At 38.7% G+C, this 25,205-nt stretch overlaps 2 protein-coding genes across 3 annotated transcripts; both read left to right on the top strand.

The window, feature by feature from the left end:
* The first annotated feature begins 12,285 nt into the window (after positions 1-12,285).
* On the top strand, positions 12,286-17,540 carry cgref1 (cell growth regulator with EF-hand domain 1). Its single transcript, XM_085156157.1, has 7 exons — positions 12,286-12,536; positions 13,287-13,392; positions 13,623-13,697; positions 15,712-15,788; positions 15,938-16,062; positions 16,166-16,267; positions 16,386-17,540. Exons 1-7 carry the CDS (start codon positions 12,500-12,502, stop codon positions 16,662-16,664), a joined length of 801 nt encoding a protein of 266 aa, XP_085012283.1. The 5' UTR covers positions 12,286-12,499; the 3' UTR covers positions 16,665-17,540.
* Positions 17,541-17,681: 141 nt separating this feature from the next.
* On the top strand, positions 17,682-24,529 carry drc8 (dynein regulatory complex subunit 8). 2 transcript variants are annotated; one of them, XR_014873619.1, is made up of 8 exons: positions 17,682-17,923; positions 18,124-18,214; positions 20,355-20,427; positions 20,638-20,714; positions 21,207-21,249; positions 21,370-21,436; positions 22,383-22,695; positions 22,742-24,529. XR_014873619.1 is itself a non-coding variant. In XM_085156171.1 (7 exons), exons 1-7 carry the CDS (start codon positions 17,824-17,826, stop codon positions 22,499-22,501), a joined length of 570 nt encoding a protein of 189 aa, XP_085012297.1. In that variant the 5' UTR covers positions 17,682-17,823; the 3' UTR covers positions 22,502-24,529. The 2 variants fall into 2 exon arrangements, 1 of the variants encoding a protein (XP_085012297.1); XM_085156171.1 differs by having other exon boundaries at positions 22,383-24,529.
* Positions 24,530-25,205: the final 676 nt, after the last annotated feature.

Below are 25,205 nucleotides of genomic sequence, written 5' to 3' on the forward strand. Positions count from 1 at the left end.
AAACACCATCTTCCATTACCTGAACCAAACTATCGAACGTGTTTTGGAAGGTGGTTGTGGGAAAAGGATTGATCAGGATACAGAGGCAGGAAAAATGAGTTCACAATTGAGGAAAGAAAATCCAAAGAGGTAAAAGTCACCAGCAAATCCACCAGTAGAGCACAAGGGAAACATACAAATAAGCAGACAAAGGGAAACTCAAGATTATGTTTGTGTTGAAATCAGTCAGTTTTCCATTGGAAGGTTCCTAATTGACGGAAAGGACGTGGTAGTATCTGTGTGACGACCATGAGAGATTCTGTAAATAGTAAGGAAAGGTGCTTCAATGCTTCCTTTATTACCTCCTTTAGTAGAGAATACAGTAGATCATCCTTTATAAAAGGAAATGAGATCATTCCATCCCATAAGTCATAACACTCACCATCTGTCCATTCATGAACACAGACCACAAACATGACATTTCCATAACCTGCTGATATGCTTTGAACTTTCAGCTCAGAAGTGTTGTGTGAAAAGAAGTGCTGTGATAAAATCTGCTTCTTATCAAGTTGTTGCCTTGCATGAAGAACATAGATTTATAGAAGCTCTCCATATCAAGCTTAAGATATATATTATTTGATTAAAGTGTGTTTAGGGTAGGCCATAGTTCAGTTTGCATTAATAATGTTTATTGTTGTATTGCTAGCCTTTAGGAATATCATGAATTAATTTTCCTCTTTGTGCCACCAGGGATAAGTAATGTTCCCAAGGAATTTTACATTGGTCATAAAAATCCTAAACAAAGAGAAGCTCATTCTCACCTAGCAGGGAAAAATAAAAAAATTGGGATATTAAATTTTAAAGGATAATTTACTTCCAGCTTTAGTTCCAGCTTTTCACATTTATTTTTCTCCTGCTGTTCTCCTTTAAATGACTTGCAGAAACAGCACAGTAAGAACACACTGTGATGATTTTAGCTCATCTTGTGGACAGTGTAATGTCAATGCTGCAGACATCTGCCATCACATTAAAGCTTCAAAGCTTCCCGTGACCTCTTAATAAGGGCCAAGTTAAGAGAAAGTGATTAGGAAAAGGGTGTAGGGGTACGTTTTTGGACCATTTGACTGCACCCAACTGCACACACTGTGGGCTGATTGTAAAAGGATACACAGGTGGAGCCCATGAAACATTGGTGAACCGAATGATGGTCGGGCAGCCAATCAGTAACAAGGGAAGTTTTTATTGTTGTCGTATTGAATTTTTGTATCAATTTTTGAAGTGATTTGATTGATTTGTTTATGGCTTGGGGAACCAAATACAATGTTCCATGATATGGATAATACAGTTATTCTATTCTATTCTATTCTATTCTATTCTATTCTATTCTATTCTATTCTATGCTAAATTAACGGAAGAGTAGTTAATTAACAGTGAAACATGAAAACTAACAATACAGGATGCAGAATTCAGACTGTAGAATTCAACAGGTATAGAATATGAAAACACTAGAAAAGAAACAAAACATTTTATTTAATCATTTAACTTCTTTCATTTCAGTTAGACATGACCAGAGTGAGCCAAAGGCTGATACAGTACCAACAATTGTGTACAAGAGGTGATGGATGAAAGTTAGAGGTGTACCTCTGATGTACTCATTTCTAATCTTATTTATCTTGGGCTCTCCTAAAGAAACTCTTACTACCTCCAGCTGTGCCTCTTGTCTTTCTGTTCATACAATTGTCTTTAAACCACACATTATAAACAGGTCTCACTACCGTCTTGTAAACCATCCCTTTCACACCTGTCACTATCCATCTGTCACTAATCACCTCTTATACTGACCACCATCTACTCCACCCTGCCTGCACTCTCTTTTTCTCTTTTTCACCTGTCTTCCTCTCATTCACCTCACCTCTACTGACTTTCATTCCTCTTCTCTCTAACACATACCTTCACCTGTCCAGGTTCCCCTACCTGCCCCCTTCTCTCACAATTCTGTCTGCAAACATCATCGTCCACTAAACTGCTGCCTGACCTCGTCTGTCAACCTGTCCATCACTGCTACAAACAAGAACGGGCTCAGTGCTGATCCCCAATGTAATCCCACCCCCACCTTGAACCCTTCTGTCACTCATGCCCACACACCTCCCTTCTGTCTTGCTGTTTTCATACATGCCCTGCACCACCCTCTTCTTTGCCATTACTGACATCCCTTTGCAATACCACAGCTCATCTCTTGGCACTCTATCGTATGCTTTCTCTAGATCTGCAACTCTTTCTCACCCTCTCTGTACTTCTGCATCAACACTCTCAAAGCAAACATAGTTCTCTGTAGTCCTCTTTCTTGGCATGAAGCACATTTCTGCTCACCGATTGTCACTTGTAAACACTTTCTACTGCACGATATTGATTAAACAACATCTCTCAGCAAAAGGTTTCAGCTCCAAGAAGTAAAAAGAGTCTTGCAGATTGGCCTAAAACATTTCTAGATGGTGCCTCAGAGAGGCTCTGAGCTGTTATTCATGAAGTGACAATGGTTGATGTTGTTGTGGGAAGCCCGTGCAGAGAATATTGTTAGGAGGACATGTCTACATAAGCAGCAGTGACTGTTAATGTAGTTGTTATTGTGGTAAGCATCTGTTGATATTACACTGGGGTCCAGGGTTAAAAATAGTTCACTCAGTTTGGATGGTTGGGGGCCCCAAAATAGTGGAACCTAATCCTTGTTACATAACTGAATGGAGGAAAGGCTTCTGAAGGGGACATGCGTGTCTGCCAATGCACGTGCTCGTGTGAGTATGCATGTGATTACACTTCGGCTATGCTAAAGACAAACAGACTCATGCTGTTGCGTGACTTGCGGCTGGGAAGTGAGAACAGCCATCAGAAAACAACGGGTAATTTTGTCAAATTTGAAAGGGAAAGTGTATATTCTGCAGTTACATCACGCAGACCACACATCACCAAGTCCACAGGAGCATTACAACAGAACTTCTCTTCTCCCTCGGAGGTGGAGTTACCATCCAAGATCAATGTTCAGTACAACTTTAGCTGAAAAATTAAAACCATTATTAACTCATCTTTAATGTCTGCACATCATTAAAGTTCATTGTTCAGCCGTCCCATCAGTACTTCAGGCTGGATGCAAAAAAATAGTCGTTTCATAATATTTATGTACAAAATCTCAACCCCTTCATATCCACAAAGTACGAGTAGGGTTCTAATTTATTTAAATTCCACCACCTTTTAATCAACTAGAACAAAAAACTATAATGTCAAAAATAATGTAGTTGAACAATTCATTTATTATAAGAGCACATCTTCTAGTTTCAGAATATTCACGTTTAGCAAAATCTGACCCCACTCCCAACTCTAGATGGGTTGTCAGTGATGCTAAAACCGTGACTTTTATATTGATTTGTTCACAAAACTATATATCTCTTGAATTTAATGAACTTGAGAGAACTGAAGCCAGATTATTTCTTTAAGTAGATAAAAATAAATAATATTTTTTAAGATTTCCTGCTGGATGTTGGTTGTGTTCAACTCCAATTCCCTCAAAATTTGGGTTCTGTTTAAATTGTAACTAAAACCATCAAGCATTGATTTGCAACTGTTTTAGCTTCCAGATCAGCGTCCACACTCCTGTAATAGATGCAGTATGTGGTTTAAAATCATATTCCTGAAGTATGCAAGGAAGGCCTTTCCTGAAATAAATATTGTCCAGATGGGAACACATGTTGCTCTAAAAATTAGCTTTGGTCCATATGGCTACATCTTTGCTATCAAATCAAATCAAATCAATTTATTTATATAGCACTTTTCACAGGATAAAAACCACAAAGTGCTTCACAGTAATATAAAACATAAATACATAAAATACATTAATAATAAAACACACAGCACAAATCTAATTAAAAGCCAATCTAAATAAATGAGTCTTAAGTTGCTTTTTAAAACAATAAATACAATCAAGGCAACGTAATGATGGAGGGAGAGCATTCCACAACCTGGGGGCCACCGCTCTAAAAGATCTATCACCTCTGGTTTTAAAATATGTTCGAGGGACTACCAACAGCCTTTGATTAGAAGATCTCAGGCTGCGAGAGGGAGCGTGGGGTTCTAAAAGATCAGAAATATAAGCAGGGGCATCACAATTCAAAGCTTTAATGCTATGTAATATTGCAATGTGCTTTACGCAGAGTCTGAGTCCATGCAATTCAATTCAATTCAATTTTATTTATATAGCGCCAAATCACAACAAATGTCGCCTCAAGGCGCTTCATAGATACAGAGAAAAGCCCAACAATCATATGACCCCCTATGAGCAAGCACTTTGGCGACAGTGGGAAGGAAAAACTCCCTTTTAACAGGAAGAAACCTCCGGCAGAACCAGGCTCAGGGAGGGGCGGCCATCTGCTGCGACCGGTTGGGGTGAGAGAAGGAAGACAGGATAAAGACATGCTGTGGAAGAGAGACAGAGATTAATAACAGATACGATTCAATACAGAGAGGTCTGTTAATACATAGTGAGTGAGAAAGGTGACTGGAAAGGAAAAACTCAATGCATCATGGGAATCCCCCGGCAGCCTACATCTATTGCAGCATAACTAAGGGAGGATTCAGGGTCACCTGGTCCAGCCCTAACTATATGCTTTAGCAAAAAGGAAGGTTTTAAGCCTAATCTTAAAAGTAGAGATAGTGTCTGTCTCCTGAATCCAAACTGGAAGCTGGTTCCACAGAAGAGGGGCCTGAAAACTGAAGGCTCTCCCTCCCATTCTACTTTTAAATACTCTAGGAACAACAAGTAGGCCTGCAGAGCAAGAGCGAAGTGCTCTAATAGGGTAATATGGTACTACAAGGTCATTAAGATAAGATGGGGCCTGATTATTTAAGACCTTGTATGTGAGGAGCAGGATTTTGAATTCAATTCTGGATTTAACAGGAAGCCAATGAAGGGAAGCCAAAACAGGAGAAATATGCTCTCTCTTTCTAGTCCCTGTCAGTACTCTTGCTGCAGCATTTTGGATTAACTGAAGGCTTTTCAGTGAGTTTTTTGGACATCCTGATAATAATGAATTGCAGTAGTCTAGCCTGGAAGTAATAAATGCATGAACTAGTTTTTCAGCGTCACTCTGAGACAGGATATTTCTAATTTTAGAGATGTTGCGCAAATGGAAGAACGCAGTCTTACATATTTGTTTAATATGTGCGTTGAAGGACATATCCTGGTCAAAAATGACTCCAAGGTTCCTCACAGTGTTACTGGAGGCCAAGGTAATGCCATCCAGAGTAAGAATCTGGTTAGATACCATATTTCTAAGCTTTTCAGCGCCGAGTACAATAACCTCAGTTTTATCTGAGTTAAGAAGCAGAAAGTTAGTGGCCATCCAAGTCTTTATGTCTTTAAGACATTCCTGCAGTTTAACTAATTGGTGTGTGTTATCTGGCTTCATGGACAGATAGAGCTGGGTGTCATCTGCATAGCAGTGAAAATGTATGCTATGTCTTCTAATGATGCTGCCTAGGGGAAGCATGTATAATGTAAACAGAATTGGTCCTAGCACCGAACCCTGTGGAACTCCATAATTAACCTCAGTGTGTGAAGAGGACTCTCCATTTACATGCACAAATTGGAGTCTATTAGATAGATATGATACAAACCACTGCAGTGCAATACCTGTAATACCTACAGCATGTTCTAATCGCTCTAATAGAATATTATGGTCAACAGTATCAAATGCTGCACTAAGGTCAAGAAGGACAAGCACGGAGATGAGTCCACTGTCAGAGGCCATAAGAAGATCATTTGTAACCTTCAATAAAGCTGTTTCTGTGCTGTGATGAACTCTGAAACCTGACTGAAACTCTTCAAATAAACCATTCCTCTGCAGATGATCTGTTAGCTGTTTGACAACTACTCTTTCAAGGATTTTTGATATGAAAGGAAGGTTGGAGATTGGCCAGTGATTTCCATAGAAAATATGACATTTTTGATGATTTTGTGCTGCAGATGATGAGATATTCCAGCTCTTCTCATTTTTACACTGAAGAACATTATTGTGAAATTATCTGACAGCTTGTAGATTTGGTTTTTTTTTTTGCAGACTTCTGAAACTCAGCCTACCTTTACTTCTGAGGAACTGTGCCTCTCTGAGATGTTCTTTTTTTATACCCAATGATGTTACCGACTTTTTGCCAATTAAACTATTTAGTTGCAAATCTTTCCTCCAGCTGTTTCTTTTTAAGTCTGCTTACTTTTCCAGCCTTTTGTTGCCTCCTGTCGCAACTTTTCTGAGACATGCTGCTACAATCAAAATCAGATTTTCCATGAAGTTGTGAAATGTCTCAGTGTAAATATTAGATATGTTCTCTGTGCTCTATTATAAATAAAATATGGGTTTATACGATTTGGAAAGCATTGCTTTCACGCAATTAGACAGCGTACCAATTTCTTGGGAATTGAGGTTTTAGTTACCTGATTGTTCTTGTAAAGAGATTACTTTAATAACATTATTTGGACACTGGGCTCCATCACTGACATAACTACAACACTATATCGAGTTTCCAGTTTTAAAGTGCCGCTTGTGTCTTTACTCTTTATACAGTTTTCCTTCTCCTGTCATCACTTTTTCTTTATTCTCCTTACATCTCATTATTAATTTAGATTCACTTTGTGCAAATAACTGAATAAGCAAATACTTTTTGTTTCCTCCCCTCTTCATTCTCAGATGTTATTCAATAAATAAAAAAAATTTGTCAATCCATAAATCTAGCTTTAAATGAAACAAGAGTTGGTTAACTGAGTGTTACAGCTGAAAACTAGAGAATGCAGAAAGAGAAGCTATGAGAGGATATGGGGGCAGGACGGGTGAGGAGAGCGAGAGAAAATGCAGCATTGCCATCTGCTTTTACAGGGATGGCGATCAAAGTACACAAGAGAAACATTTTGTGTTAAAAATAGAACCGCGTGGTTAAAAGAGCCACAGTACTCACCTTCATGTGATAACACACGAGGTCATACACAGCCACAGATTTGTTTGGAGGAAAGACAACAGAGAACGTGTACACTTATATTTACATTTGGACCCACACAGGTGTTTTATTTACTCTGCCGGCAGTGTGTGGGAGCACTTCGCTGGGCTGATTTTCCTGTGAGACTCGCTGCAGATAATTATTCTTAAAGCATAACGACTGGTGGCATTACGTAACAGACTCGCAGCACAGTAAAAACAGCACAGGTGTTAAGTGAAGTGACATTGAAGTGGCACAGTGAGTCAACATCAACAATACCACAACTGTGAAAAGAAAATAAGGTAATTTGATCATCTGTAATTGCGCCAGTTGCACTTGAGCTTTTTTATTACTGTGACATGTCAGTTTTTTCTCTGAGGGAAAAAAGCAGCATCTCAAATTATGTGAGTGTACACAACCAAATTCAGATTCTTTCATTATGGAGCGTCTTAAAAATAATCTGTGGCCTCTTAAGTTTACCTTGTGTTTTCAGTCAAAATAAGGGGAGGAAAATGAAGAGGGGGGTTCAGTTACTGGGGTGGTTTCAGTCTTAAATGCTGCTTTAGGGGCAAATTGTCACAAAAGACGTTTATTCATCTTAATGTCATCTAATGGGTTTAAAAGTAAACTCAAAATGAAAACTAGAAGAAGAAACAAAGTACAGTGAGCATATGACTGAAGCGAAATAAGGAGACTCTCAGTCACAGAAACTCATTTTAAGAGAGACTGAATTCAGTATTAACCTTCATCAGTGTTTGATAAGGGGGTGGTTTAGCTCACAGGTTTAGCAAGGCAAGGTAAGGCAAGGCAAGGCAAGTTTCTTTGTATAGCACAATTCAACAACAAGGTGATTCAAAGTGCTTTACAGAGACATTAGAAACAAAAACAAATAAAAAGCATGATTTAAAATTTATTAAAAAAAGCAAACTAACTAACAAACAAACAAACAAACAAAACAGTATATAAAATCAAAAATCAAAACAGATAAAATTAGAACAGTAGATAAAATCAGTAGTTAAAATGTAAGTTTTGAAATTTAAGCTTAAGTGCAGATTTGGTGCTTTATTTAAATGCAGCTGAGAACAGGTGAGTCTTCAACCTGGATTTAAATAAACTGAGTGTTTCAGCTGATCTGAGGCTTTCTGGGAGTTTGTTCCAGATATATGGAGCATAAAAGCTGAATGCAGCTTCACCGTGTCTGGTTCTGACTCTGGGAACTGATAAAAGACCGGATCCAGATGACCTGAGGGATCTGGAAGGTTCATACTGGGTCAGGAGGTCACTGATGTATTTTGGTCCTAAACCATTCAGAGCTTTATAGACCAGCATCAGAACTTTAAAGTCTATCCTCTGACGGACAGGCAGCCAGTGTAAAGACCTCAGAGCTGGACTGATGTGGTCCACCTTTTTGGCCTTAGTGAGGACTCGAGCAGCAGAGTTCTGAATGAGCTGTAGTTATCTGACTGATTTTTTAGGTAGACCTGTAAAGATGCTGTTACAGTAATCAAGCCTACTAAAGATGAATGCATGGACTAGTTTTTCCAGATCCTGTTGAGACATCAGATCCTTTATCCTTGAAATATTCTTGAGGTGATAGTAAGCTGATTTTGTTATTGTCTTAATGTGTTTTTCTAAGTTTAGGTCTGCATCCATCACTACACCCAAATTTCTCGCCTGGTTTGTGGTTTTTAGGTGTATAGATTGAAGTTCTCTGGTGACCTGTAATCGTTTTTCTTTGGCACCAAAGACTATTACCTCAGTTTTGTTTTTGTTTAGCTGGAGAAAATTGTGGCACAACCAGTCATTAATTTCCTCAATGCATTTACCAAGAGCAGGCAACTATATCCTCCTAGGGCTTAACTGTGACCCCGAATCCCTTGCTGTGTCTCTTCCTGCTGTCCTGTTTCCTCTCCACTACACTGTCTCAGATATATCAGCTGTTTGTTCAATATTATGAGAAGAGACCAGCAGGACTTACAGTTCTATGGTGTGAGTGTAAGACAGAGTTTTGGGGAAAAGGCAATTCATGAGTATGTTGTTTATTTAATGGACCAGCATTATCAAATAAGAGAATATTTCTTGGTTGAACTAACTGCCAAGCAAATCCTTAAAACCTTTGTGCCCTAGTGTTGATGAATCCAAATTTGCAGGTCAGATTAATTTCCATTCATGAAGCACAGGTGTAAAAGCAACTGCACCCTAACCATCATCAGCAGACATGCTGATGATGGTTACTCTGGGACTCTGAAACCATCTGTGCTAAAGCTCTGTATCCTGTATACTCAAAGTTATTACCCCAAATAATTTACACCAAAACCTCTCTGTGAAGTGTGAAATATGTAAATATATATATGAAGGGGGAAAATGGCGGCTGATATCGCAAAAAAAACTTGAAACACAATTTAAAAAGATGAGTAGAGATAGAAATAGGTCACACAGATATAGAAATAATGCTTCGTTAGTAAGTAAGTTCCACTGCTGTGAACAGCAAACAGCTTCCCTAAGTCACGACACAGATACACAGCAGCACTGGGCAATAGAGTTTGTTACTCTTTTACTCGTGCATTTTCTATTCAGCCAAAGAATGCACAGAGTGAGAATGGGAGACTCGTGTTAACAATAAGATCACCAACACCATCTCTGTGGTGTAAGAGCAACAACACAGCCTGTCTGCCACATATATAAAACGTGCTTTCTCACTGAATTGCATTACCATTACACGCATGCACACAGATACTGTTCAGCAGCTCATGGTAACAATTATACACTAATCTCTCTTCCTGTAAGTGAGTGTCAGAGGGATGTTTGTGTACCAACCAGCTGTGAAATAACGAGTTACTACGGTGCTAAGCCACTCAGTGGGTCACGAGATGTTGGAGCTTATTTATGTGCTTACATGACTATGGCTACTTTAAGTCTGGTTATGTAATGTTATGGCTGGTCTTTTCCACTCACCCTTTCACTGGAATACCAAATACTTACCCTTTCAACCTTTGTTAATATGTGTGTAACTGCATATGATTGAGTGTGTTTTGTTTCTGTTTGAAGATTTTTTTTTCTCTCCGAGTCTGGAAGTTTGCGAGTTTCTCGTGTCTAAAATCCACTTGAACAAACTTTAGCTGCTTTTATATTTAGGACTCTGTGTGTGTGTGTGTGTGTGTGTGTTGTGATGGAGACTAAAATTAGTATTTTTAAATATGACATAAATACTTTAAGCTATGAAGCATTTCTTACAGAGGCCTTACACAGATGTACAGAAGATAATGTTTTCCTATTATGTGGTCAAAACATGCAGCTTTGTAAACATGACCACTTACATAATTATCTTAGTAATTAATCACATCTATATAGAGTTTGCATTGGCCCTCAAATGCATTCGTCTAAATAAGATGGCCAATATTGCAGATGTTTTGACCCAAAGCCACATTGTAGGCTCCATACATGTGCATAAATAGCTAAAGGGGGTTGATACTGTCCTTCAACCACACAGTCAAAGCCTCAGAAAGATGGATTTCTCCTTAAAGATCAATGAACATCCCAGTGGTTGGGAATGTTTGTTTGTATGAGGGCATTTCCATGTGTAATCATCCCGTCCTTCAGTTGAGTAAGACCACAACCCAATTACATCTGAGCAAACAAGCAGACACGCGGGTTCTGTTCTGCTCTGGGAAATTAAGGTGTTTGTGGCTAACCAGCTGTTGAGACGTTTAAGTGTAACATCTCAAAGGATGATTGACACACAAAATAGTAGGGCGATAAATGAATATAATATATGAATCTAATTTTAGCATCTTAACCCACTGGGATTAATTACAGGTTAAAAGTGGGTCATGTAGTTGTGCAGCTCATCAAACCTTCAAAGTGTTTCCACTGTATTTTCAACAAATTATATCCTGCCTGAAATAGAACAGATTTCCACTAATATTGTTTTTTCCAAAGAACACCTATTTCCCCATTTCCAGTTCCATACATTATTCTTGGATGCTACTAGAGTTGCTTTTAATAATTCAATAATAATCCGTACATCGTACACTGAGCCTTGATGCAGCCCTTCAGATGACGTACTGTCTAGAAAAAAACTATTTTAGATGTCGCTCTTTGCCAGGATGTCCTCATTTTATGCCAAGTTTCTCCTGATTGAGTATTAACTTCAGAAATAGATGCTTTGAACAGGAGGTGCATGGGTTCATTGTGCACCTGAGATCACACTAAACAATGTGATCTTAACTGGTTAGTAATCCATATTGCTCTATTTTGTAATAAAGTAGTTGTTTTAAAGGTCAATAAACACAATAACAAATTTCATTTAAATTTATGTACATAGCACCAAATCACAACAACAGTCATTTTTACATAGTAAAGTAAAGAACCTACGATGATAGAAAATCCCAACAACCTGGGCAACCCCTTATGAGCACGCACTTGGTGACAATAGGAAGGAAAAACTTCCTAAGGAAGACAGGGCAATACACACACTGTGAGAGAGAGCCAGAAATGAACAACAACTGATGGTTAAATGCAAAATGCATCATTCAAAACATCTGGAAATTCCATTTAAACATTGAAGGCATATGTATTCAATCACACCCCACAGCTAATACAGATTGCTTAACTTACCTTGACCTGTGTGTGTGTGTGCGCATGTGCGTGTGTGTGTGCGCGCGGTTCTGAACAGCTGCTCCTCTTAAGGATGAACAGATGATCTGTTTCCATCTTCCCAGCACCAACCACCTGACCACCTGCACGTTGTCACCACATCCATAAACCTCCACTTTCCTGTTTTCATCTTCAGCATCCTCCTCCCATAATATCAACTCTGAACATGTCTGAATAAAAGCGGGGGATAAAAAATATATAATGTTTTTATTTTTTACACTACGTTAATACATCTTTTTTTATTAATACCTTAATACCTCTCCTTCATCATGATGTTTAAAAGCCTACTGATATGATATATCATAAACATCACATCAGGATCATAAGAATCAATTAAATTAAAGTGTTGCAGTGACATCTTCTGGTCAAATACCAGGAGTGCAGTCCCTTCATACGATGAAAGCCACACTATCAGACTATTTTCAGACCGTCTCTCAGCTTTAACTTAACGCCCCACACAAACATACTCTTTACTGGGGTCTGGCCAGCCGTTTATGAGGTAATGCGGCTCATTGACACGAAACATGAAATAACCCTGATTATAAGCGCCGTGAGCGATTGCTCCACCCGGACGACTGGGATCGCTGAGGACGTGGACAAGGCGTGGCGGAAAAACCGGACGGGGAAGCACAAAGAGATCGACAAAGCTTGCGCAAACTCACTGACACGACAGCGGCTCAGTTCTTCCACGTGGACCCTGTCATTGACCAAAACACACTACTGTACTCCGTGGCAGCCTGGGGGCGCGCACGCAGTCGCCTTTGCGCAGTGCAGACCACACGGAGGCGCGAGCAGGGCGGTGCGGGATAGAGGTGATCTCCAGATATGAACCCGTAAGGTGTCGGAATTAATGCCTTTTGCTGCTCATACATCAACTATGCAGACAGGTAGGCTCGTTGTCACTGTGAGGAGAGATTTGAGCTGTTTTCATCAGCTGCAGCGGTTACGATGCGCTTCTTAGTTAACGATACTATTCTTTCACAGCTTTCTTTATAAATGTGTTTTATTTAATATAAGACTGTGATGTCAACGTGCCTTTAAAGGAGGCTGTGTGATCAGGCAGTAACAATGAGTTGATGGTGTGGTCTTGCGTGCTGTGCCAGACTAGCATCGCTGCTGCTCCACAGGAGGAGGAAGCTGCCGGTTATTAGTCTGCGCATCTCTGGGATCTCTTAAACAGGCCATTCAGCTCACAGCAACGAATTTTAGTTCAAAAATCTAATGTTTGCTGGTCTAAAAGGACTGGCGAGTCACAGAGAAATGATTCATGGAGACAGCATGAAAGGGCTGCAATGAGCTATAAATAGATAGAAAGATTTCAAATTATTTTTCCATAATGGACCAGGAAGTTTCTCATCTATGTGACAAGTGAAAGCTATATGACTGCAGCTCTGCAATATTACTGAAGGGACTGGTTTTTGTGAGGTTTGTTTTTTTTCTGTAAGGCAGCAATTGCTGCATTGTGTGACCACTGCAATGGCCATAAAAGTTTCCTCTAGTTTCATTAACACAATCAGAATTAGTAATTCTGTGCACTGTAAAAACTCAAGCATTCTTATTTATATGAATTAAAATCAGCGATGAAATTGTTTGGGAAGAGCTTGCACAAAGGTAGTAACTGGGCTGTTTAATTTTAGGTGTGCTCATGGAGTGTCACCTGGACCAGCTGGTTCCACGTGTTCTGTCTCTGACCCTGCTGGTACACCTGTGCCTGGCTGCACCAGGTCTTCCAGGAACACAGAGGTAATGCCCCTTCTCTCATCAAGTTTCACTTTCTCTTTTTTTTCATTCATATAAAGACATAAATGTTCTCAGGCTTTCATAAATGCGCTGCTTGAGTTGATTTTATTCTATAATTGATTATTCCTTATTCCCATTGGATATAAATGTTATATATCAGGCCAAACCAAAAACAAAAGCAGGGATGCAGGAAGAAACTCTTTGAATGATTTTTTTGCCTATTTAATCCACAGGGAGGAATCAGTAGATGCCCATCCCCCTTCTGCAGCACTACCCAATCCCTTTGGCTCTGGAGAGGAGGAACGCAGGTGAGTGGCACATGTACAGTCTGCTGTTATTGAACATCTGAAATCATTTCACTCAACAGCAGCTTTCTGATTTGGCTGTGGACTTTGGCTGCTCCGTCGTGCTAATGATGTGGCCTGTACTATAAAATGATAAGATTACATGTACCTAAGAGCTCATTTATGCTGCATTAATTTCCTTTATGGAGCTCTCCTCACCATACTGCAAATAGCACACATAGCTGCTACTGTACTGGAATAGTGTGAACTTGCCTGTAATAAATTGTTCAGAGAACAAATGAAGAAATATAACCACACGACAGATGCAGCTTCTTTCCATTTGTTGGTAAGATTAAAATAATGTGTACACGCTATCATACTTTCATCTTAAGAATATTGCATGTAAGACCAGATAAATGCTTGTTAGCTGTATGGAATAGCAGTTGGAATTTACACCACCCTTAATAAATAATACATGTTGGCTCAAAGCAGGCCTTTGTGCTGAATCAACATTTGTAAAAGGATTATTCAAGCATTTAGAACCTCTCACTGTTGCAACATTGCTTCATTTATGGTATGTGATGGAGTGCATGAAGTTTAAGATGTTAAAACAAATGATGCACCGAGAGCAGTCTCAGTTCTTACCACCAGATCTTGCCTTGATACCCTTTTAAGTCTCATGTAAAGCTCATGACTCATAGCTGATCCTAAATTCAGGCCAAAGGTGTTTCCTTTAGAGCACAACTGAGTTGCCTTCAACACAGCCGCTTCAATCAAAATCTGCCACAGATCATCATTGTTACCATCTACTTCATATAAGATTATGAAAGGTAGGACCACTGCTATGATGTGTTATGTGTTAAGAATGTGAAGAAGTTTCTATTATTATATTAAGTGTGTGTAACCAGTTTAATACCTGTTCACTATTTGTCAAGAGTCTATTTACAAATATAGGAAAACATTTACAAGTCCACATCTGCCATCTGCTTCACTTAAGATTACATATACAAGTACACAGCACATGCACCTAAAATATGAGTTTAAGGCATGTGCCAATGAACGTTTCACACTTCACAACCATTTTAAAAGTAATAGAAGCTTAAACCAGTGTAATATAATGACTCAAAGCCTTGATTTAAAAAACAGTGCTACTGGACTTCTATGGACGAATTTTTCATATTATTTCCAGCAAGGTGAACATATTTTTAAAAATGTGTCAATAATAACATTGCCGAGCAACACGGTAGCGCAGTGGCTACATCTGTTGTTTCACAGCAAGGAAATCATATGTTTGGCCCCAAATTCCTTCCACAGTCCAGCAACATGAATTTTAGGTTAATTAGTTTATTCTTATTGATTGAAAAAAAATCACATTGCAGAATTTTTCATCAGTCATTAACAATAAAAAAGAACCGGAGCTGAATTGAAGTTTAATAAAAGTGCGCACAGTTATGTGAGGAAACTCATTGTTTAATTTCCTTAATTTCCTTTTTTTTTTTTTTTTTTTTTGGTGCTCCCCACCTTTTAATGACTTCACGCTCTGTCAGTCCTGTAACTGAGCAAGTTTATGGTTATCTGTCTGTTTATATCCAGGGTGTACCCTGCATCTCACCTTGTGTCACCTGCGATCAGCTGCCATCTAAAGCAGTTAATAAAATTGACTATTTTTATTGCTACATTCTAGACGTATTGATTTCTCTTCTAACCTCTTCTCACAACATGAGACGCGAGTTGTTTTGTACATCACTGAACATGATTGAAGGGGATCTTTAACTTCTTTTAAACATGTTATAAATGATTTTAAGAGCTAAAACAGGCTCTGTGAGCAGACGTCTGTGTGCATCTGAACTGAAATAGTGAAGTCGAGACGGGAGCGTGGTGTTTAGGAGCTTGAAGAGTCTGGCACAGGGTGCTTGAGTGTTATACCCTCTACCAGATGGCACAAGGGTGGAAAGAGTCTGTAGCACATGGCAGTTGCACTACCAATCTGCTTTGTAACATTTTTTATAAACTGTGCTTTGTGTTGTGTGTACCACAGTTTGAGACAGAGTTACATTCAATCAAGCCTGAAGAATGGAGGACAAGGAGGACCAGAAATCACCACCTGGGAGCAAGGTAAACAGTGCCTCTTACCAGTAGATATTACACTGATGGGTTCTGACTAGGATCACCATTGCCAAATAATGTAGCCTTTATTAGTCAGAATCTAATAAAGTCTTTTTATTTGATCGTATAATTGTGAATTGTGCTGTGCTATGTTCCAGAGGTATTCTTCCTGTTTGGCCTTTATGATTATGATCGCAGTGGGTTCTTAGATGGCTTGGAGATGATGAAGCTCCTCTCAGATTTTAACTCCCATCATATACCTGGAGCAGAGGCCAGTGAGCAGGTTAGCAGGAGCGACTCTATGTGTGTGTGTATTTGAACTGACAAGGTGTTGGCCTTTTTCATTCAGTCGGCAATATTTGTGTATGTTTGCGTGTTGCTTTCAGGTGGTTTCTATGGTAGATTTCTTACTACAGACTCAGGATCTAAACCAGGATGGTCTGCTGGCTCTATCTGAACTGCTCTCCCCTTCAATCACTCACACACAGGTACTGCAAATGTATTGGAAGTACTGTTAATACTGTTAAAGCTTTATGTAGTTTTATTCACACCTTCATTATATTTGGCTGCAAAAACAACACCTCATCATAACTTTCTACCTTAAAGGACCCAAGCAACAACAATGCACCTCAGCAGGAGCAGGAAGCAGTAGTGGAGGAACAGCTATCAGACGCTATTGCTAACGTGGACAGTGTCGGAGCAGTGGAGCAGAGAGAGGAACAGATTCGTGAAGAGATTCGGCTTCAAGAGGACGTACAAGGAAAGGAAGTTGAACCCATAAAGCAAATGGATGAATATGAGAGACATCAAATCCCAGAAGTCACAATAGAAGATCTGGGGCAGGACCACAATATCCCTGTACATCAGGGCCAACCAGAGATATAAAACACACACACATAAACACACTAGAGAAAACACCACTCTGTCATCTAGGCCTCAGTCTCTTATGTACTGTATGGGAGAGCTTCTTAATCAGCATCCCCAAAAATGGTCCCCTTCTGGATCTGAGTTCTGAGTTTCTGCTAATGCACAATTCACTGGACTGTTAAACATGTAGACGGGTGGTCAAAAGGTCTTTCTGGTCAAAATATTCATGCCACTGTAATGGGATGCTCAATGATTCCCGGAGCTTTTAAGGGGTTAAAGGCAGAATGTAATATTAGTTGCAACAATAAAACAGAAGCCATGATTAAAAGAGACCTTTTAATGCTTTTTTTCTAAGTCGGAAAATGTGTTATTACTTTAATTGAATTTATTTACCATTTATTTACCATTTTCTGCCATGATTATTTGATGCATTTGTTTGCGTTATACCACCAGTTTATGAGTCACTGCACCATATGACTGGATGTTACTTGTTTCCTCCTCCCCAGATGTCAGTAGGCACTGTGGATTCATGTACATGTGGATGGTGGACTTGCTGCACTTTTAGCTGCTTTTTTAAATGTTTCAGATTCACAGTTAGTTCAGCTGAAATGAAAATTCGCTCTCCTTAATATTATATTAGCAAGTAAAATGAGTACATATTGAATTCACTAGACAAGGAGTATGAAAGAAAATTAGCTTTATAGCCCCATTTAAATAAAATGAAAAGTAATGTAAAATGCTATCATTATCTACATACTTGAAATATTTTTAGTGTGAAAGAGTGTACTATTTGTTAATTTTAAAAAAATGTTGTTTTTTTTGTTAATTTTTTAAAAAACATTTTATGCATTTATACGGCGGAAGAAAATAAATAAGAAACAAGTATTTCTCTGCTCTCTTTGTTTGTTTTCAGTCTGTCTTATGTTTAAATGTGATACTTATATATTAATTCATAGAATAGTAACAAAATCCTTGGGGAAAAAACGTTATAGTATGAAAATACATTTACGTGGCTTCATTATATCAGGAACGTCTGACCGGGTCACGTTGTTGGAAGGCTTTTTTTTTAATCGAACGACTTCTTCAGCAAGACGGAAAAAAATAAATTAACTAATTAATATCGTGTTATTAGTAGCTCTGTGTAATTCGACAATGAAGGGTTTCTGGCGACAAAAAGATGGCAAGCGTCAGAGGCGTTGAATTGGTGTCCTGCCATACGGTTGCTGGGCAACAGAAAGGCGACCGGACAAACATGGCAGAGAACAGCAAAAGTGCAGGTTGGTAATAGTTAGTTTCATTTACAGTTTGTTTACAAATTGAAAATATTGAGACCACAGTGAAAGTTTCAGTCTAGCTGAAACTCTGTGGTGACCATAGAGTTTGTGGCTGGTCTTTGATGAATATTGTCATTATTTTTCTCCAGAACTAAGCCAGCTAAGCTAATGCTTTACTATGTTTTCTTAATTCTGTCTGCCAGAGGTCACCGTGCTTAATACCAAGATCCTCAAGAAGCTCAAAGGCGCTTTTCAAGCGTTTGACACAAAGTCTGACAACACAGTGGATATCAAGTGGGTAAAACAAGACAAGCCATTTACTTTTATTACTGTAAAGATACTTAATAGGTACTATGAAGCTGATTACTATGAAGATCCAAAGAACCTTAAACGTTTTAACAAGTGCACAAGATGCAGTCTTGTGAGAAAATCTTGAGACACCCCTCAGTTTTTTGCCCCTTCAGGAGCCAGATTTTATTGTAATTTTTAGCAATAGCTCTTTCATTTTTATTCCAGTGTTGCACCTTTTTTTTGCCACCCCACTTAAGACTTGCCTTTAGCATAAACAAGACACCTCCCTCAGGGGACAAGAACCAGTATTGTGTCAACACCAAAGAACTCAGCAAACTCAAAACAATTCAGAACCTGTTTTAAAATTTACTGGTCACCTTTTATTAGCAGACTGTTGCAAAAACACATTTTTTTCCCGATTTCTTTAGTTGAATCAGCAAAAACTCCAAAGATAATACATTTGAAAGGCATAAAATAGTATTTTTGCACCAACAAGGTGATTCCCAAAGATTAATGAAGGTAAACAGAAAGAAAAGGATGAGCCATGCCAAATTACACAAAAACTGTTTGCACATAACCTTGCCATGAAAATATAGGGATCTTAGTTTTATTTTGAAAACAGAAGTGCCATAGATGTTTTTGATGTTTTCGCAAGAACTGGGCCAAACATCGGTGGCAATCATAAGCAAGGCACAGCTGCATTTCAGTCAGTGGTGTTGGTGAATTTATTCAAAATTCCTGAAATTATGAATAAAGAAAAGTACTGACAGATTTTGATTCACCATGGAATAGCATCTGATTGGTAAGAGGTCCCATTTTTCATCAACGAGTCTGACCCAAACACAGCCGATGCAGTAACAGCATACCTGGATAGAAAAACACAAAATGAAACACTGTCTGCCTGGAGAACTATTCCTGAAGACTACAGAATTACAAAATTACAAGAACGCTTGCCACAGAGAACTCAGGCTGAAGAATGAAAATGGTCATACTAACACTGACTTCCAAGAGAGAATTACACAATGTCTTTATTTCCACTTATTAATGTACATGTTTCAATAAATGGCTGTAAGAAATATTCTTAAAATCTCACCAGAGCTTTGTGCAACCTGAGGAGCTCTAATCAGCCACACAGATGAAAACATCTGGCAAACAAATGTGCATGTCCTTTCTTTTCAGCGACAGTGCAGCATGTTTTCTAAGCCAAGTGTGTGATTTCTATGTAAAATTAAACTAAACGGTAGAGTAGAATATTTTTAAATTAGCATTATTAGAGGTCACAGCAGCTTTAATTCCTAGTTTGTTTGTTTTTTACTAACTTATGCAGATGCAGAAAGGTCGAAACACAGCTGTTTATTTAAATCTGCTCTCAGTAGGTTTCCTGTCTGTAAGTTTTTGAATTTCTCACTGGAGGTTTTAAATAGAGTGGAAACTGCACACAATGTGTCCTCCCTGCTAAGGTAACCAGATCCAAGTCGATGGCTGTATATAAACAGTCTGTATATCTTTTATACAGTCTGACAAACTAAACGTGGACTTGGACAGTTTAGGACATTTTGCTAACCTAAAATTGTTGGTCTGTCCAGGGAAAAACTAATTATTTAGGTTAGAGATTTGGCATTTAGTTTGACAAAAACGAGCATTTGCGTTTCTAACTTCATTTCTACATAAATAACATGAACCTGAAAGTCAAGTGGCCCAATCTCTGAGAGCTGACTACTCCTGGAGCCAGGATTCCAGTCTTTATTGTAGCCACACTTCCTTTTCTTTGTTTTATGTCCATCATATTTGCTGAGATCTACATAACTTGTGAGTTTCCCTGTTAGATATAGCATAGGTGTCCATCCTGCAGTGTGGACTTCTGAATATTAGAGGCAATGAAAATGTGGGACTCAGTCTCAAGACATACAAAATTCTGTGCAGTTGAGATTACGCAGCTGTTTCCACCGGTAAATTGTTTGGTTGAAGTGGGTTATTTGGACACTGAAATAAAGTTTGTGGTTTGTCTCAAGGCTTTCCACTGGCTGAGTGGGCTTTAGTAGGACATTGCGGTGAGATGGTTCCTAGCACACAGGAATTAGTGAAACTAACTGAAACTGTCCTTTTAAATACTTTTAATGCACTTTTTGTCATTGTTCTCTAGGGAGATTGGCACCATCTTCTATTCACTAGGTTTCTTTCCCACTCAGGCAGACCTACAGACGTTCACATCTGAGGTCAGTACAGCATCCTCCCGTAGTCTGGTTCTGTTTTGGAAGATCAGTAATGGGATGTGCAAACAGGGTTCTGACATTGTGCATTTCAGTAATGTTACAGAATCTCCTGTGCCATTATGTGACTGTTATAAAATCTTGGGTAACATTAGAAGCATTGTTTTTGTTAGAAAATTCAAAGCAAACCCCAACAGCCTATTCCTGTGCAACCAGGTGGAAGATGAGCGCTCAGGATATATCCACTGGGACAGATTCCTCCCAGCCATGACTAAAGTGCTACTGGAGGACAAGTAAGACAGTTCAGTTATATCATTGTATAAAGAAATTTCTGATTTCTGTGTATGAGAAGAAGGCTGAGATGCAAATAGGAGTTAAGTTAAATCAAATTACCTATTATACAATGTATTTTTCTCTTATACTGAAGGCACACATGAATGCATTTCATTACTATGAGTTTTGTGATCAGTCTGGTAAACATTGTGTAAACCTCAGTACTCTATTTTTGATCACTGGTGTTTCAGGTCAGGTTTGTTCACCACTCAGGAAATACTACATGTCAGCCTTGTTTAAATAATTTATATCGCTTGCTTTTACACGTGAGCTTTTCTGTGCCTGAAGCTGCTGAAGTTTAGATTCAGACCAGTGTTAGCCTTAAACTCTTAAACAAACAAGCAAAGAACAGCCAGTGCTACATCACTGATGTAATGATTTGGACATTAAACTCACTGTTTGCAGTATTTGGCTTGTCATCATTTCATTACTGCTGTGCTACTGTCTGTTAGGTTCCCTCCCATCTCTGATGAGCTTCTGCTTCAGGCCTTTGAGGTGAAATCTCCTCGTTTCCTTGTTCCTCATATTGTCCACTTTTTGCATAGGGACGCTAGTCTGGCAGTATAGGCATGTGATATTTGCCAAAACACAAAGGCACTGACACTCTGTTTGCAGGTTCTAGACAAAGAAAAGAGTGGATACCTTGAGCCTGAGGAGCTGACAGATTACATGACAAAGGAAGGTAAAACTGAGGGTTTTGTTTTTGTGTGCAATTAGAAGTAGATTACAATGACACAGTGACAACAGCAATGGCGATTTCTTACTGTATTTGAGAAATGATGTGATCTGCAAGCAAAAAATCAGCTTTACAAATGTGATAATTATTGAAGTGATAATGTTAATAGTAGAATGAGAGACAGAGCCTTCAGACTTCAGGAACATCTTCTGTGGAACCAGCTCCCAGTTTGGATTTGGAAGACAGACACTCTCTCTACTTTTAAGATTAGGCTTAAAACTTTCCTTTTTGCTAAAGCTTATAGTTAGGGCTGGATCAGGTGCCCCTTAATTACGCTGCAATGCTTCACTCACTATGTGCATACAACTACTCTCTATTGAATCATTAGTTATTATTAAACTCTGTCTCTCTTCCACCCCTCTCTTTAATCCTGTCCTTCTCTTTTAACCTCCCACTGGTCGTCCCCTCCTTGAGTCTGGTTGTGCCAGAGCTTTCAACAAGTCCTTGCTTAAAGGGGGTTATTTGATAATTGGGGTTTTCTGCGTATCATTCTGGGGCCTCTGCATTACAATATATAGCACCTTTAGGTGACTGCTGTTGTAATTTGGTGCTATATGAATAAAACTGAATCAATGTAGGCAACAATTTGTGTGTACTTCACAGTAAATACAATAGATTGGTCAATGGCTTCCTGTGTTAACTTAAAAATAATTGGCATTCCATTTACTTTTACTTACACAATGTTAATTGTGTGTGTACAGATCACTTGATATTCACGGATTGTTTGAATTTGTTAAGTTGAATTATTTATACCAGTTTTGATGTACACAATTGTAAAATAATTTTATGTGTTCAGATTGCTTGGTGTTTGTGTGTAGATTGGAACAAACATCTGTTTTTTCTCAGGTAGATCAGCACGTTTGTGACTTGATTTTTCTCCATATCATATCAGGTGAGCCATTCACTCAGGAGGAGATGGATGAGATGCTGACAGCGTTCACTGACGAAGAGAATAAACATATCTATTATAAAGATGTTATCCCACATCTGACTCTAGAGCGTAAATTGTAGATCGAAACAAAGATTGCTTAATCAGCCTGTTGGTGCAGCCAAGTATGAAAGCATAATGTACAAATGCCAAATGAAATGTATGTAGGCAGTCTGTATGTCACCAAAACTGTTATACAATATAATCTTTATGTCTGTTGTGATAAAGAAATTAAATGTGCATACTTCAACTGAATTCAGATAAGAATACCATAAGAGTTTGCATGCTCAAGCCCTCGTTCCTTATTTAAGAAATGTTAAAAGGTTTCTCCAGTTTGACATTAAAGGAAAGTCCCGTACAGTATGAAATTATTGGTGTGATGCACTCCAGTTTCTGTGAATGTAAAAAACAATCACCAAAATGGCTTATGTTGGGTTTCAATCATGGTACCACTGGTGCTGTTCAAATGTATTTCTGAGGTAATCTGGAGTTACAGAAATGAGCTACAGTTGAAGAAGCTGTATTTAAGAAAGCTGAAGGCTTGCTGCTTTCAGAACGTGCGCCCAAAATAGAGGGTGAGTGTTATAAAAATAGCACAGGCTCCTCACCATCTCTGCAGTGGACTGCAAGTATGCAACACTTCTTTTGCATGGACAACATTCATTTTTAATCATTTGTTCATAGACAGAAACCTTGTAGTTATTGGGTTGGACTTTGTTTTGCTTTCAGAACTGCCTTAATTGTTTGTGGCATAGATTCATTAAATTACTAGAAACATTCCTCAGAGATTTGGCCATATTGATATGATAGCATAACACAGTTGCTGCAGATTTGTTGGCAGCACATCCATGATGTGACTCTTCTGTTTCACCACATGCCAAAGGTTCTCTGTCGGACTGAGATCTGGTGACTGGGGAAGCTATTTGAGTACAGTGAACTTGTGGTCATGTTCAAGAAATTAGAGAACTGAAATGATTTGAGCTTTGTGACATACGTTATCCTGCTGAAACAGCCATCAGGTACGCTGTAGTCATAAAGGTTGTCTGTGGAGTTTAAATGATGCTCAGTTAGGACCAAGAGGCCCAGAGAGTGCCAAGAAAATATCCTCCACACCATTGCACCACCAGCAAACCTTTGGTACCAGGCAGGATGGATCCATGCTAAACTTGCCTGCTGTTTAAATGTGGGCCTGTTGGTGCAGCCAGTGGACAAAATATGAAAGCATAATGTTTAAATACCAAATGAAATGAAATGTGTTAAATGTGGGAAGAGAGGAAACAACCTTCATCACAGTGAATCATGTTGTGACAAAGAAGCTGTGATGTTACATCCAACATTATTTGTTAACTAGTGTCTAAAATAACTTCTGAATTCAGCAGACTTTGTTCTTAGAATTGATTTTTTTTTTTTAAAAGAAAGAAGTAGATTATTTTCTTGTCTAAAATGAAGTTTGCAGCCAAAATGATTGTGAACATTTTCAATAAATGACCCCCAAAAATAAGAAAAACAAATCAATGATTGCTTAATCAGCATTTTATCAGGCGATTCTGCATCAAATAGTCAAACATGCATGAAATAGTTAAACACAACATTGAAACATGGATGACACGACTTATCTAGAGGTTAGATAAGCAATGCGGTGGTGAAAACAACCACTTCACTATGTGAGCATGAACACATGCTATGGTTTCCATTCACAGTAAAAACACAACCCGTTACTCTTTAAGACATAAGGAAAGATCAGCCTATAGTGATAGAAAAAGTCTGTATTAAAGGTTCCCTTTTCGCTAAACCCCAAATGTAAAAACAGAATAAGGCTCATTATCTTTCGGTCAATCAATCAATAACAAAACACCATTAAATCAGTACAGCCGTGATACAGAGAAAAGATTTAAAGGGATATCCTGATCTCTACATTTCCCTTTTTTCTTGATCTCACACTCTGTAACAAAATAAATGTGTTCCTCTTTAAAAAAAAAAAAAAAAAAAGCATGTTTGGTAAAATTGATAAACGAACAAATAGATTAATCAAGAATGACAAAAAGTCCACTTGCATGTTGAAGTTTACCTGTGAAAGTGAAGGTGGATCGTGGGAGTGTGTGTGTGTGAGTGAGAGAGAGAGTGTGTGCGCGAGAGAGAGAGAGAGTGTGTGCGCGAGAGAGAGAGAGAGAGAGTGTGTGCGAGAGAGTGCGAGAGAGAGAGAGTGTGCGAGAGTGTGCGAGAGAGTGCGAGAGAGAGAGAGAGAGAGAGGAGAAAAAAAATAGCTGGCTATGATCCCAGTTAACTCTAGCTGCATCAGTAAATACAGGTTTGAGTGTAAGAGACTCCAATCCCAGAAGGTAATTAGATGATCGTGGAGAGGCTGGGCCCCCCTTTCACCAAAAGATCATCTCAGTGGGGGTTTAAAGTAACAGGGATTAATATCTTGACTCTAAATCCAATACGCGAAGCAAAGATTACATGAAGAAAATATGATTTGAGTGGTCCAGTATTCCAGACATTGGGGGTATTCATGATGCGCAACAGCATGGATTCAAGTAGATTGTTAATGCCCCTTTAAATAACAAGTGTTCCACTATATTCAGTCATTTCACGTGACACACATGTCAGGAACTTCACTGTTGCAACAACATTGACTAAGATAGTCCACACTGGTTATTTGGTCTTTAAAGAGCCATAAAAAAAAGAACAAAAAATAATTAGAAAGAGGATGTAAACCAGGTATGATGAAATAACAGAAGAGAGACAGGAGATGGGAAAAGGAAAGGAAAATCAGAGCATGGAGGT

This window comes from Neolamprologus multifasciatus, chromosome 1 (genome assembly GCF_963576455.1).
Source record: "Neolamprologus multifasciatus chromosome 1, fNeoMul1.2, whole genome shotgun sequence".
Lineage (NCBI taxonomy): Eukaryota > Metazoa > Chordata > Actinopteri > Cichliformes > Cichlidae > Neolamprologus > Neolamprologus multifasciatus.